This window comes from Rhinolophus ferrumequinum, chromosome 24 (genome assembly GCF_004115265.2).
Source record: "Rhinolophus ferrumequinum isolate MPI-CBG mRhiFer1 chromosome 24, mRhiFer1_v1.p, whole genome shotgun sequence".
Classification (NCBI taxonomy): Eukaryota; Metazoa; Chordata; class Mammalia; order Chiroptera; family Rhinolophidae; genus Rhinolophus; species Rhinolophus ferrumequinum.
In genome coordinates, this window is record NC_046307.1 from 43,525,464 (window position 1) to 43,540,843 (window position 15,380).

At 52.4% G+C, this 15,380-nt stretch overlaps 1 protein-coding gene across 5 annotated transcripts in view; it reads left to right on the top strand.

The window, feature by feature from the left end:
* The window catches only part of MAD1L1 (mitotic arrest deficient 1 like 1), a 284,873-nt gene that overhangs the window by 47,633 nt on the left and 221,860 nt on the right, over positions 1 to 15,380 (top strand). For all 5 annotated transcript variants that reach the window (XM_033096269.1, XM_033096268.1, XM_033096270.1 and 2 more), the window contains exon 10: positions 11,540 to 11,626. In XM_033096269.1, the coding sequence (XP_032952160.1) occupies positions 11,540 to 11,626 (87 nt within the window). The remainder of the gene's footprint in view (positions 1 to 11,539; positions 11,627 to 15,380) is intronic.

Genomic DNA, 15,380 nt, shown 5'->3' on the forward strand with positions numbered 1-15,380 from the left:
TTTCTCTTTTGGGAAGCACATGATTCACACAGTGTTTATGCTTTTCCCAGAAGATCCTCTTCCCCCAGGAGGCAGGCGTGTTCCCTGTGGAGACAGCTTCTACTGAGGCCCGGGGTCCCTTTGCAGACTCAGAGTCATGCTGGGGTGGGCGTTAGCCTGAGAGCACGTCTAGAGCTCAGGGCTGTGCAGCTTCCTAGCTGTGTGGCCTTGGGCAAGCTGTGCCCCTCCAACCCTCTGTCACGGGTGTTTGGGAGGCACAACCCAGCTGGCAGCACTCCCCAAGGCCCTGTGTGTGCTGCTTGCTGCTGTGAGCACTTCTGTGTGTTAACTCGTTGGACCCTCCCTACAACCTTCCAGGTGGTGGGTGCTGGTGTCAGCCCGCTTTATGAATGAGGGCTGAAGGCAGGAGAAGTTAGCAGCCAGCCGTTTTGGGGACACACAGCCAGTGAGTGGCCGAGGTGGGGTTTGAACCAGGGTTCTTGACTGTAGTGCACCTGTCCCGGTGCCGGCCCCAGAGCCAGGAGTCACCGTGATTCCTGGTTACGAGCTGTGCTCACAGGCCCTTGCCACCCTCGGTGACTTAGGACGTGAGCGAGGCCGCAGGAATTCACAGGACAGTGCTTAGAGGGCGCCCAGTGCGGCATCAGCTGGCTGGTCAGTAGGTGCATTGTATCAGTGCCGCCGCAGCCTTTCCTTCCTTCTGTATCTTGAGGAGACAGGAGGACGTACTGTGGCCTGCTGACTTTGGCCAGGTGGCAGAGTGCAGACAGGTCAGAGCGATTCACTGTGGCCTGGGGAGGTGACCTCATCTGCCACTCAGAGCCTCGCGAGGCCGCTTTTGTTTGTTTGCGGAACGTCGGGTGTGTGGGAGATGAGAGCATGAAGCCAGGCCTGCGCCCGGGCTGTGGGAGCAGCAGAGGGAAACAGCTGCACCCCAGCGTGAGCTGACTGGGCTCGCTGGGCCTGCGTGAGTGTCCTTGTCCTCGCTCAGCAGGCCCCTCAGGACAGGATGAGCAGCATGGCCTTTCTGTGCCGTCTGCTTCTGCCCGCCCTGAACTGTGGGACTCACCCCTCACAAGGAGCAGAACATCCTCAGCCCTGCTTTCGGGCCCGTGGAGGGACGCAGACCAGGGCCCAGGTACGCTTTCCTCCGGCTGCTTCCTTCCCTCCCTCGTCCTCCCACGGGGCCGGGTGAGTTGACTGGCGGTTTGGCACCGTCTTGGAAGAACTTGGGAAGGGATGGCACCTCACTGTCTGTTCCCTGTTCAGAGGACAGCTGGGCCGGGGAGGGTGTGGTGACAGAAGCCTTTGTTTACAGTTAGGAAGGAGGACCCTGCTTAGCAGCTACTGGTCACGTGGCCTCCCAGAGCCTCAGTGTTCTCATCGTAAAGTGGCCACATCATCAGCCATCTTTCCTGCTTGAGACGTGGAGGCACCCATGATTAGTGGTTCTTTGTCCCCATTAGATCTAAGTTCTCATGATATAACTTGGGAGGTAGCGGTTTGCTTTTGGACCCTAAAGGTTCTTTGGACCGTGCACCTGAAAGTGTCTGATCGGGGAAGTGGGAGGAGAGGAGAGTGGCGTTCCAGGTCTGAGACCATCCTCCTTTCTAGAAGCCTTCCACGAGCCCCTCCTGCCCCAAACTGTATTACCTGCCTCAGATGTAAACACCCCCATGGCCCTGAGGCCCCCATTATGGCACTGGTACCAGCGGCTGATTGTTCTGTGTCCTTGTACCCTGATACCGTGGGGTCCCTGTCACCTGTCCTGTGGTTGTTAGGTGAGACCTGGCCTGCTGGGAGCCCCTGTGTGTGTGTCTCTTGTAGCCTATGCGCTCTCTGCCTTATTGCACAGGAGACGAGATGTTTTCCAAGTAAATACAATTTATGTTCTGAAACATTTGATTTTCTTGACAACAAAGTGGCTATGGAACTTTGATCCTAATTTTATTTCACAAGTGATGTTCTGTACAAAGTAGTAAGATTCAGATACAGAGAACACAATTTCCTACAGTCCCGCCACTGAGAGGAGCCACTCTGAAAAAGAGACTGCTCTTATCTTTCTAGATTTTCAGCGTCGATATGTGGACTTGAACAAATAGCTCCATGCATGTGGATGTGTAGTCTTGTCCCGCGTGTCAGATATCTTAGTGTACTTCTCTAGACACGCGTGTGTGGCCTCCAGGTGGGCCGTCCTCTGGATGTCCTGTCATCATTGCCCTGTTGTTGGGATATTTAGGTGGTTTCCAGTTACAAACAAGCGGGGGAGGGTTTGGTACGCACCTCTTTGTAAAACACAGTTTCAAAACAAATCAGCGTATACGCCCGTCTTCTGCTGCTTACGCGTGGTAATAACTTGTTCTCAGACTTAGAATAAACCCAAGTCTGTCTCAGCCCGGCCGCACGCCCCGCTCTTCTCTCTGTCTCCCCTGGGACTTGCAGTGTCGTGATGTTCCGTGATGTTCCGAGAGTCCCCTGGCGGGATTGTGCCTCAGGGACTGCCTGGCAGTTTTGCGTCTGTCACTCCTCACTGGGCTTCTCCCACACCATTCACACCATCACAGCGAATAGGTTGTTACGAGGCTTGTACTTTTAGAGACAGTCCTAGCTCTGGATGAGAGCGCCAGTTCCCCCAGGCACTTCCTCTCACTTAAGGATGGGTGAGCCCAAGTTCAGGGAGGGGTGGCCCATGTGCAGGGCCACACAGCCTGGTCTCCCACCGGCCTGCTGCTTTCCCAGGTTCAGAGACCTGTTTTTCCCAGTGTGAGAGCATCCTCCTGGGAGGGCTGCCTTCTCCGGGAGTCTGTACCCCAACAGCCCTCTGTCCCTGTGCCGTCTTTGCTGTTTCCTGGAAGCCGGCTGACAGGATCCATAACCTGCGTTCTCTGCTGAAAGGGACCCTTGGAGGTAGGCGAGGAGGGGCTTTAGTCGCCTGAGGGCTTTTCTGGTTCTTGCACACTGAGCGGAGGTGTCAGGAGCACCTCTGACGTAGCAGTGCGACTGCTAGGAGTGAGCCCTGATTGGCCCCGCGGTTCACAAGCCTGCTTCCAGCACACCTGTCGCCCAGGTGCGATGCCTGTGTTCAGTCCTGGATACCTTAGCCGGTGGCTCTGTGGCTGTGTGAGCTGCAGTTGCTCCTGGGTAGCGAGGTGCTGCCTGTTGGCACGCATGCACGCCCAGCCCCCACAGCCCTGGGCTGCTGTCTGGAAGCGTGCTCTGAAGTGCAGGTCGGTGCAGGCGATGGCTGTTCCCGAGGCCAGCAGACCTGCCCATGGTGCACCAGTCTGGGCCTCTTCCTGCTGGAGGCCCTCCCGGGGCCACCTGGGGCTTGATGGTGGACGCACAAACCTGGTGGCGGCCCTTAGCCCTGCCAGGTGGGTCTGCGTGGACCCCTCCCTGCTTTGCCGCTTTTGTCCCACTTCTGGCGTGGACATGCCCCGCGTGGAAACTCTCCTCCAGGAAGGCGGCCTCTGTGTCCGCTTGCTTCCCAGGCCCTCTGCTCAGCGGCCTGTTCTGAGCTCCTGGCTGAAGCTGTGTTTGGGGCCATGGTCCAGCTGCCGTGTTGAGTGTTGAAAGTGTTCACAAGATGAACTGTTCCAAAGAGTGCGTGAACAGGGAGAGAAAATCATGGCGTTTGTTTGAAAGGTTCTGAGCTGTTTTTAGCTCAAACTGTTCAAAGAGCGCCTCTTGTTAATCAGAAGAATATTCTAGCATCCCTGGGGTGGTCACACGGCTTAATTGGAACCCAGGCTGCTTTGAAGCCCTTTTAATCCTGCCTGAGCTGGGAGAAAGAATTTGAAGGCAGCAACTGTAAGTTTGAAGTTTCTTCATTTTATTTTATGCGTCTGGGGACCCGTGCAGTTCATTTCCCTGAGACAGTTAAGCTGAGTCGCTGGCTGGTGGGCAGCCGGCTGAGATCTGGCCTTCGTGAGGCTGGAGTGGCCACCAGTCCCTGGCAAGAGAGCCGCAGACCCAAGAGGCCTGAGTCAGGGTTGCGGCGGCATCCGGAGCCTGGACGGCACGGTCAGCGGCCGGCCCTGCTGACCACGGCCAGGGCGTGGTTCACTGGGGCAGCCGTCCTTGTGGAGATCCCACACGTGGGAAAGCTTGTGGTTGTGCCCGAGTCACCTAAGGGTGGCCTCGTGACCCCAGCAGCCCCGACTGAGCCATCAGCGTATGGACTCAGGGCCTCCTCTTCCACAGAGGAGCACAGAGTTCTCCAAACACAGGCCTCACCAACTGGGGACTGAACTGGTCACGGTCACAGGCGCCTCTGTTAGGCTGACCTGTGGGCATGCGTGCGGGCCAGTGAGCCCGGCGCTGTTAACTGCAGGCCCTCGCCTGACCTGGCCCCTAGCTCGTCCTCTCCGTGCGCAGGGACGCTGTCCACTGCCCTACAGGGCCCCTGGGTGCCCCCCCAGACGGCCGCCCTCCACACCTGCTCCAGGGCTCCCAGATGCCTGCGGCACAGCGGGTGCTTGGCCGGTCGGCTCGCCTGATCTTCCCTGTGTGCAATGCATTAAACTGCAAAGGGTGTCTGCAGAGTCCATCAGGCCCCCGTGTCCCCATGTCCCCCTCAAGCTGCGAAGAGCCGTTCCTTTGGAAACCTATGGGCCTTCCCCAACTCCATCCCGTTACTCCCCCCACCTCCCAAACCAAACCCCGCACTTGGTAATCTTTTCGGAATTTGCTCACTCAGCCGCTCCCAGGAGGCGCTGTCGGCCCATCCGAAATGCGTCTGTTTCTGCCAGTTGCACATGTCACCGTAATTACATAATTTAATTAAATATTTTAGAGGCTGATGAAAAATAAATGTCTGAAGAAAGTAATGTTTCTGAGAGAACAAAGTCAGTGCTTTGGAAAGTCTCAAAGGAAAATTGTTTAAAAAATTGCTGTTGAGTAAAGCTATTGACTGTAAAAGATTAAGAGGAAAAATTGTTACATTTAGGAGGATTGAAGTTATCCATTTTAAAGAAACAAAGCTGAAATCATGGATTATGTTTTGTGGTTTATGCAAAAAATTTAAGATGGAACGCAAGTTAGTGGACTCAGATTTGAAGAAAGTTTGCAGCTTGGGGAATGATTGTGTGTTTGTAATATTTTAAGTTAAAATGTTTGATATATAAACATTTCATTCCCCACTTTAGCCAACTTTTGGGGTCAGTTGCCAATCTTGATTCTTTTACATAGGAAGCCTTTTACTAGTATATTTTTGTTCCATTTATAATGTAAATTATTCTTACTGTAACGCATAATAAACATCACTTAGGAATGATATATGATTATTTTGTTATAAGTGGTTATAATTACGTTTGTATGCATTAACTCATCATGGAATAATTGTTTTCTTTTAAAAAAATTTTTCTATAATAGCTGATTCTGCACTATAAATTTATAACACTAAGCTTTAAAAAATCATTTTCTGAAGAGGTATATTTCCTTGGTACAAATATTAAAGCTTTTAGAAAAGGTGCATAGTGACAAATCTCCTGCCGCCCACGGGTAGCCCGTTTTTGCCTTGTTCATCCTTTTAGACATTTTTATGCATACAGAAACCAGTATAGCTATGCTTATTTATTTCCCATTTCTTTCATACAAATGGTGGCATAATATACTCGTGTTTCTTTTTTATTTAGCAATGCATTTTGCAGATCCTCGCATATAAACATAAAAAGATTCTTCATGCTTTTCCCTTTATTTTAAACATTCCATTCTGTGACTTATATAACCAATAATGCTAAACTTGTAATCTAATGGTTGGAGTTCAAACTTTGGTAGAATTTAGTTGCATAGATATTGCTCTGGAAAAGTGTTGTGATATTCTGTTCACTCAATTAATATTTATTAAAAACCATCTGTTGTGCCAGGTAATATTCTAGGTTCACGGCCAGTGAAAACACAGAACAAAATAAAAATCGTACCTTGTTTTTAGGAAGCTCGCATCCTAGTTGAGGCAGAAAGACAACAAATAAGTAGGTAAAACATGTACACATGGCATCTGAGAGATGATATGTTCTATGAAGGAAAATAGTGCAGGGAAGAGTGACAGAGGGTTTGGGTGAGGGAGGGGGCTTCCAGTTTTAAATAGGATGGGTGGGGCAGACCCAGTGAGCACCGCGGTGATGTTTGAGCCCCATGGAATTAGTCCCTTTCTTCAGGAGAACGCCACTGCCTCCCCTTGTGCTGGGGTGTGTACCAGCTCTTATCTGAAGTCAGTCCTTGGTGACACGGGTCCCTCCAGACCCCAGCTGCACCTCTCTATACAGCGGTATCACGTGACCAAGAAAGACGTGGTTAAAGGGACGGCTGTCGCCCCTGGGACTGCGTGGGGATGCCTGCCCTCCTCTCGGCCTTCAGCACTGAGCTTTGCTATCGGATGTTGTCTGGTCCTGGCTCTGCACACTTTTTATAGTAATGAGCCCTCCAAGAAGCCCCCCTTGCTTGGGTTGTGCCCCCTTCTTGCAGGGTCTTCTGGCTGAAGCCCACCCAGGGATGGTGGTCTGAGCCCTGTGGGCTTCTGTTTTTCGGGGAAATAGCCCCGGGGAGAGAATTTGAGGCTTCTTGGTTGCTAGTTAGTTTGTGGCTGTGGCTGTTTCTCTCCTTTTAGAAATTGGAGTCCTCTGCATCTCGTCGTTCAGATCATCTGCACGGGCGCTTTGGGCTGCAGTGAGAGCCCTGCACCTGCTCTTAGGAGCCTCGAAATAGCTGCTGCTGCTCGGCTGGGGCTGCCTTTCCTTTGAAATAGCCCTGGGGGCTCCACTCCCCCGAGCCTCGCTGTTCTGCACGCAGCTGAGATTGAGTCAAAATTCAGCTGCAGACGGCACACAAAGATTTACCCCCCCCTTTAAAGCCCACCAGTTAGAGTCCAAAGGCTTCGCAGCTGAAGCCCGAGTTTTAAACAGCAGATGTCACAGCTTGGGCTGCAGTTGGAACTGTCGCTTTCCTGTCATCTCCGAGTTGGCTGGTCCTGCAGCCCTCCGAAGGCCTTCCACTTGTGAGGAGCGGAAGTTTAGGATGGAGTGTCTTCCCATCCGAGAAGCCTGTGCTATTTTGGGCTGTAATGACACTTGGCCTGACTCCTGCTAGCTGTCAGCATTTAGCTAATCCCCAGAGCACCTTGGTAAACATCTCTGAGTAGCTCTAACCACACTATAGGTCGAGAGGTTTCTGGAAAATAAACACTCTTCCTGCCAGTTGGAGGTACTCTGGCCTCTGGTCGTTGATTTGATGTGTGGGGAAGGCTGCAATTGTTTAATAATCCTCATGATTCAACAGCTCTTCAGGAACTTTCCTCCATTTGCACTTGGACTCACGACGGGGGGTGGAGGTGAAGCTGCAGCTCGCTTTCCATGGGGTAAAGCCCGAGTCCAGAACTGCAGGGCTTCTGGCTTGTCCCTCCTTCTTTTTGGGCTCGTGCTGCGCTGCGCCCCGTCCTGTCAGCAGCCCCGTCCCTCCCAGCGTGTGTGGGGGGTGGGGTTCTTAGTTTCCATTTGTATTTGCCCACGTAGTCCATGAATTTGCGTCACAGCAAGTTCATGATGCACATGGAGTTAAAGACCCCGGGGTTGCCACCCTCAGTCTCTCCTGCCCTGGAGGTGCTTGTTGGTATCAGCTTGGGGTAAATCTTTTGTTCTGTACACTCACGTGTCTTCTTTGTACCTAGAAGTCAGTAGTCATAGGTCAGCTTTGGGTATGTAGATGGAAGCAGACGGTTGCACTTGAACCTTTCCCTGCGCGCCTGTGGGCCTGTTCCTTCTTCCAGGTGGGGGCGGTGTGCTCGTGGTACTGGCCGAGACCCTGCCTGAGGGGCCAGGTGCTCCCTAAGGTCTGAATAAGTGAACTCCCTACTCATGGCCCAGAAATCAGCCTCCAGCGTTCCGGCTCCCTCGGGCCTCCTCTTGTCCAGGTGTGGTCGCCTGTCCCCTCTCAGTACCTCACACGCTCACCTTTACCTGAAGCTTGCCCGTCTTGCCGTGCCTCTGGGGGGTGCTGTCCCCTCCGTGTCAGCCTGAGCCCGTGTAACGCGGAGAGCATGGCATTGAGAAGCGCACACAGCACATGATGTACAGCATTTGTAGATACCTTCCTCATCAAGCCAGGAGGCCGTGAGTAGCTCCCCACACGTGTCTCGTGAACTGTGCTGCGTGCGCAGAACGAGGCCAGAGCAAGTACGTCGGTCCAAGGCTGTCCTGTGCTGGTCTCCCTGTGGCTGCGGGGCCACGGCATTTGGGGGCTCCTCGTTGGAACAGCCCACAAAGCCACTCTGTCAGCCACATAGCATATGTGGTGTCACCCTGTTGGAACTGCTTGCTGTGGCCCCCAAGTTTCCACACCTAGAATATACAGTTTACAGGAAACTGTTGGTGAGAAAAGTTCTCGCAACAAAATTATAGACTTTTTGAAACAAGAAAAAATATTAGAAGTTCTGTAACTGTAACGTGATTCTTGTTTGTTAATAAACATTTTCTTCCAGTTATTATTTCTATGCTGATATATTTTTAATGTAGTTTCACTTAGCCATTTTTGCTGGTTTTGCTTTATTCAGAGAGAGAGAGAGAGAGAGAAAGAGAGAGAGAGAGTCTGTGTGTGTGTGTGTGTCGTTAGAGCCAAATGTATTAGCATTTAGAAATGTTTTTTCATGTCACTTACCATTTTAATGGCATTGCGTGTCTGTCACAGTTCGTGACACTAGTCTGAACTTGTTGGACATGACAGCGTGGCCTCAGAGCCTGGCCATCTGGCTTTGGGTCCCGGCTCTTCCAGCTGCTATTATAACTGCATTCTGGGCTCGCTGCCTAACCTTTCTGCGCCTCAGCTTTTTCATCTTTAAAATGGGGTTAAACAGTGTCTACTTCATAAGGCCGTTGAAAAGATTAAACTGTTTAATCCATGTAAAGTGCTGGGAATAGCACCTGTCTCCATTGTGCAGTAACTTTGTGACATGGTGACTCCATCTCTGAGGAATAACATTCCATGAACAGTGGAGGTCCACCTCCTACGGCCATGCAGTGCAGCAGCCTGGCCGTGCTGTTTTCATTACTTATTTGTATTTTTTGCATTGCATTTTGTGTTGTATTATTTATTACATTTATATTTGGAAGACGTTTGATTACTTATCAAATTGGCAAGAAGTCTGGTAACCTTTCTTGCATAGTAGCCAAAGCAGTCACTTCATTTTAAATGTTAGTTTCCAGAGTTCTTGCGATGACATTTGTAGGCAAATCACTTTGCCTTGTCTTCTGGGATTCTTTTAACTTTGGACCAAATTCTTGAACCTAATATTTGTCCACCAAATTAACAGAACCTCAGAGAATGTTTTCTTTGTCACATGTACAGTAGGTGGTGTTCTTGGTGGCACAGAGAAAAGTTTCTGGGTGACCTTCCCTCCAGTGTTGTGTGATTATTTACTGCTTAGAGCCCCCTTGTTTTTTTCTGCAGATGATCAGTGGTTCTAAGTGGCGCCTAGGGTCACGTGTTTACAGGTCTTGAGCCCACTCTAGCTGTTTAGATTCAGCAGATTGAGAGGTGGGGTGGGTGGGTGGTGGTGGGAGTTATTCCAGATGATTCTGATGCAAAGCGTCCATGGAGCACTCTCACTGTTCTAGACATGCCTCCACCCAGTCCCCTTATGCCCCGCTGTGAAACCACAGGTTTGTGTGTCTGCTCTTCTCTGCATGGGGGTGGGACGGGAGGATGGGAAGCCAGTTTCCCGCTTGCTTTGTTTGACTGTGGAGCCAGGCCCCTTGATGCTGTGGCCACTTCAGCGTTGCAGTCAGGTGTCAGCTGGCCTCAGTGTGAAGCATTAAACCGAAGGGTGTGTGAGACCCGGTGTGCAGGGTGCGGCCAGCACTGCGGCCTCCTGTGTGCACTGGCCTGGCAGGTGTCATGGGAAGATGCAGGTGCCCCGAGCCATCAGGGAGGAGAGCATTCGGAAGCATGGCATATTAGTTCATTGTTTTCTTCATTTGAATGGTTCCCAATTTCCCCCTCATTATTAAATTGTTACATTTCAAATGATCTTTGCTTCAAAGGAAATTGGAGAGCTGTGGTGTACAGTGAGCCTGGCTCCCAGCTTTGCAGGGCTAATTTGTATCTCAGAGCAAGACTCTTGTTTCTGAACTGGTTCCATGTGCTCCTGACTCTGCTGACTTCTCTCCACATTCCAGGAGGGAAAGCCGCCATCGCAGAATCCTCTAGAGATTCTGGGGTTGTCTGTCTGACAGATGCCTGTCCATGGGCCCTTCCCACTGCCTCTGTGCAGATGTGGTCTAGCTGTGAGGAAGGGGGCGGTCATGGTCACAGCTCCCCGTCACTACTTGGGCTGGTACTGGGCCCACGGGAGCGAGCGGCCTGCAGCTGGGGACAGGCACCATGTTTTGTTGATTCGTTTTAAATGAACTCTTCCCATTGATTTAGTAACAGTTTACATACCCCTTTGACTAAGACAGAAAAATACAAAACAACTTAAGTATCCTTTAAAATGTTTCAGAAGAAAATAATCTCTTGGCTTGGAAAGATTTACTTATTTTGCTTAGTTATTTTTCCTCCCTGATGTTGGAAACTTTAGGCGGCTCTGAAAAGAATGGGACTGGCATTCAAGGCTGGTTCAATCCCCGGCTGCATTTGAGTTTCTCCAGAGGTCTTTTACTGATGAGCGTCTTAAGACTTCAATGTAACCATTTTCTCATCAGCAGAGCTGTCTTGTATTTAGGGAGGAGTTTGGGTAGAAATCTCTCGTTCAGTGAGGGAGTGGTTGAGTGGCAGTTGCCCTTGCACGGCCCTGGCCTTGGTCTTTGGGGCTGGTCCGCAGGCCTTCAGGTCGCCCACCAGTGGCCACCAAGCCAGTGAGCTGTTTGCTGGCCTGTCCCCTGCTGTGTTTCTGGGAATGTCCATTCCACTGACTGCTTTCTTTAATGACATTCCTGATGTGTGTTCTCCCGAGCTAAGGTGTAGAATCAGAAGATGGGCTTCAAATTAAGGCTCAGTGCTGCTCAAAGCAGAGTGGACTTTAAACCAGCCGTCTGAGTCTCAGTTCCCTCATTTGTGAAATGGAAACTAACAGGGCTGCTCTGAGCATTAACTGAGATAATCTAAAATAGTTTTCAAAATTACAAAGCATTATACCTGTGGGCATCTATTATGATTACTTTTACTATTTATGCTGTTGTTTATGTGGGCTTTGAAGGAGAAGTGAGGAAAGGAAGCTGAAATGCACCGAGCACCTCCTCTGTGCCACGTGCCTGGCAGGTGCTTTCCAACATCCTTTCATAGCCTCTGCATAGTGACAGACACTTTGTTGCGTATCGACCCTATTTTTACAGGTGAAATAAAACCAAGGCTTGTAAAAATCATTTCCCCGATGTGCCATAGCTGGTGGCGGGCTGTGGTTTGAACCCGTGCTGTGTGACAGTGCCCTAGGCACCTGGCCCGGGTCTGTGACTCATCAGCTGCTGGCATGGCTTTTGGCGGCCACCCAGTACGCACAGCCAGGTCCCCTCCAGGAAACCACTGGCGCTGAGTATGTGTTCTTGACCCACAGGACCCCGGAAGACCTCTCCAGGTTCATTGTTGAGCTGCAGCAGCGAGAACTGGCCCTGAAGGAGAGGAACGGCTCCCTCGCCAGCAGGTAGGGCCTAGTGCCTGCGTGGCATGGGGACGCGTCTGCTTGGAAAGCTGGGGTCGGTGAGTGTGTGCCCATGGCTGGGTTCAGGAACAGCTGTGCCTCCCACCCCGTCGGCTTTGGCCTGAGCCGGCGGCAGCTGGGGCTGCAGGGTGCTGCACGGTGCCCCCTGTTTCTGTCCCGTGGCTGTGAGACTCAGCTGAGGTGGCATGATGCTGTCATCCCAATGGCGTGCCAAGTCCCGCTGGATCCCTGGTGGCTGGCTTCCTGGTGCGCAGGGTCTGAGAGAGGACGTGTGTCCGCATCAGAGCGTTTCATCCTGGCGGTGGTGTGGGCTCCAGTGACCCTGTGATGGTGTGGAAAGCTGGCCTGGGCCAAGTGTGTGTGCTGGTGTGTGTGGACGTGTGCACTCAGGGAAGGTCCACAGAGACAGGCAGCACTGCCGGCATTCCCTTGGCTTCAGCAGTGAAGAGGTTTTTTTCCCTCCCGAGCAGAAGTCCAGAGGCAGGCAGTTGCGCGGCTTCTTCCAGGGCCCGCTGTTGCTTTTCTCCTCTTGACACCTAGGGTGTGCTGCGCTGCCAGCACCATCTGTCCAGCCTCCAACACCAGCCGGTGTCCTGACACTAACTGCCCGAGTCGGCACAGGCCCCACAGGCGGACGGCTCAGTCCCATAAGGCTGTCCCCGCTTAGACTTCAGTCACATGTACCAGGTTCCCAGGTTACCTGCACTTCTGACTGACTTCACATTTAGAGTCCCCTCATTCCCCCACCCCCAATTTGATAATTTGCTAGAATGACTCACGGAACTCAGGAAAGTGCTTTACTCAGGATTATGGGTTTATTACAAAGAATGCAGCTTTGTGCGGCAGGTGGGAGAGATGCTCTTGGTGAGGCTGGGGGCAGAGCTCCCCATGCCTCGTGGGCACACCGCCCTCCCAGCTGGCTGGGAAGTCCTCCGTACCTGGTTAGGGCTTTTTACGGAGCTTCCATGCCTGGTTCAGTTATTGGCTGTTGGTGATTAACTCAACCTCTAGCCCGTCTCCCCTTTCCCCTTCCTGGAGGTTGGGTGGAGCTAAAAACACCAATCCCCTCATCATGTAGTTGGTTCCTCTGGCGTCCAGCCCCCCTCTTGAAGCTGCTGAAGGACCGACCAAGACTTACCGCGTGAGCACAAACTCAGGTGTGGTGGGAAGGGCGTGGGACGAACACCAAGAGATGCCCCTCTTCCCTAGGGGACCCCAAGGGTTTTAGGAGTCCTGTGCCAGGAATGGGACAAAGACCAAATACAGTGGTCCCCCTATCCACAGGGGAGACATTCCAAGACCCCCAGCGGATGCCTGAAACCGTGGATAGCTCCAAACCCTGCATATACTGTGTGTTTTCCTACACGTGCACACCTGTGACGGAGTCTGATTTATAAACCAGGCACAGTAAGAGATTAACAATAACCAAGAATAAAATAGGCTCGTTATAAGCACGCCCTGTAAGGAGAGCGTGTGAATGGCTTTGGGGCCATTATGAAGTGAAATCAGGGTGACTCGAGCACAAGCGCTGTGAACAGGGACCGTAGACCTGATAACGGACGAGTCCGAAGTGACCCACGGGCGGGAGTGTCTGCAGTGTGGAGACCACGGCCGAAGGGATGAGTCACGTCTCGGGCCGCAGAGTGGGCGGGTGCAAGATATCATGGCGTTACTCAGAATGGCCTGAAATGTAAACCTTAGGGATTGTTTATTTCTGGAATTCTCCATTTAATGTTTTCGGACTGCCATTGACTGTGGGTAACTGAAAGTATGGATAGTGAAACTGGTAGTTCTTATTAAACCACACTTGGGCTTTCCCGTGTCATCTCCTGCCATTCTCTGGTTCTTAGGCAGGGTGGCTGCCTGGGTTCTGGGCGTCACATCCGCAGGCAGGAGAGGCTGCTGTCTTGGGTTTCCTTTTTGGAACAAGGAAACCTCTGAGGACCCCACTGCCAGCAGAGTCCCCCTCAGCCTCACTGGCCCAAACGGGGTGGTCTGCCGATAGGGTGGGATCCCCGTGACGAGCTTAACTAATCTGACTCCCACTTGAATCTAGGAGGGTGTACAGCTGAGTGCACAACTGAGTGAGGGCGGCTTCTCTAGTGACGAGGGCTCAGGGACAGGCTGAGAGGCAGGTGACAGCAGCGGGGCCCCCGGGTGCTACGCACGTCCCGACCGGCCTGGGGGTCTCGTGGCTCTCTACCCACTGCAGCTACATCCCCTGCAGATAGTGTGTTAATAATTTATTAGTAACCAGGAGGAAGGTTTTCTCATTTGGGGGGCTTGTGTCATTTTGAAAATTGGCTTTTAGAAGCCTCTGGTTATGTTGGACATAATCATCAATTTAGTTTAAAAACCTCAAATGATGAAGATTGCATTGGCTTTCAAAGCTCCTGTCAGATGAAATGGGCATTAAAAGTGATTTAAAATGAAAGCTTTACCGTTTTTCCAGGCGGTCTTCTTCATTTTACTTTGAATTTGAAACAGAATGAACTATTAAGGGCATGGAAACTTGTCTGGATTTTTGTCTCGCCCAACTGTGAGGTACTTTCTCAAATATCCGCTCTGACCAGCCGCAGGAAAATCCGCCTGTGTATCCAGAGATCCACGAGCCAAGAGCAGCTCCCTTCTGAGGTCCCCCAACCGTACCGTCGCTTGCGGCTGAACGTGTCAGCCGTCCCATCCCTTCTCTGGGATTGGCTTAGGAATGATCTGACTCGGCCTCAGGAAGTGGTCCTCCGCGGCAGGCAGGTGGCCTGTCTGCACAACTCTGGGCCTTGTGTCCACCTCAGGACCCCTGGTTTCCCTCGGGGAGCTGGTGGCGCCGCCCTGGGAGCAGGGGTACCCCTGAAGGAGTGCTGTGCTTCACCTCTTCTGCAGATGGTACCTGCCTGACAGATCTCAGGAGGTGAGTTGAGGTGTGATTGCTCTCGGTACTTAACTCAGCCTCTAGTCTTTCTTTGGTATCCAGCCCCCATCACGAGTCTGTCCAGGGACCTGGCTCAGCTGGACACACATGGCACAGGGCCTCGGGACACACGCCTGTCCCTGTTGGGGCCGCTCGGTGACTTGCCCTGTCTGGTCTGTGCTATTGGTGGTAGCTCTGGGTCTGGCCACTTCCTGGCAGGACTCTGGGCTGTCTGTCACTCTGCCTTCCACCCTATGTGGCATTTTAGCCTGCTGCCCGGCGGCTGGTGTGAGACACTCCATGAAGGAGAGCCTATCAGTGCCCTGGGTGTGGGGAGCCACGTAGCCTGGCTCCAGCTCTGCTCCGGGCTTGGTGCGTCTGCCAAGCCTCCTCTTTGGAGAGGAGGGTGACGCCTTCGGGACACCATTCGGTATGAAGACCTCCGGCTCCCCTGATTGTGGGTAGAAGCGACTTCCTCTTACTTTGGAGTCTCTTCTGCCTTCGTGCCTGTTCCCTGTCCCTCTCCCCAGCTGGACAGAGCTGCGGAGGTCCGGACTGTGGACAGTCACTGTACTTCCCGTGTCCAGCAGAGACCCTGGCATATTTGTGAAAGTACCTCACAGTCGGGCGAGACAAAAATCCAGACAAGTTTCCATGGTGTGTGTTTAATGACTGGGGCATCAGACCGAGGCCCCACCCCCCCAGACAAATGCCGTCGTGCCACCTGTGCTTTGGCCCGAGTCCCGGGGCCCATCCCCCAGGGCCCTGGGCAGCGTGTGCTCCTTCTTCATGACTGTGAAGCCCTCTGCTCCCCACGTGCTCATAAAT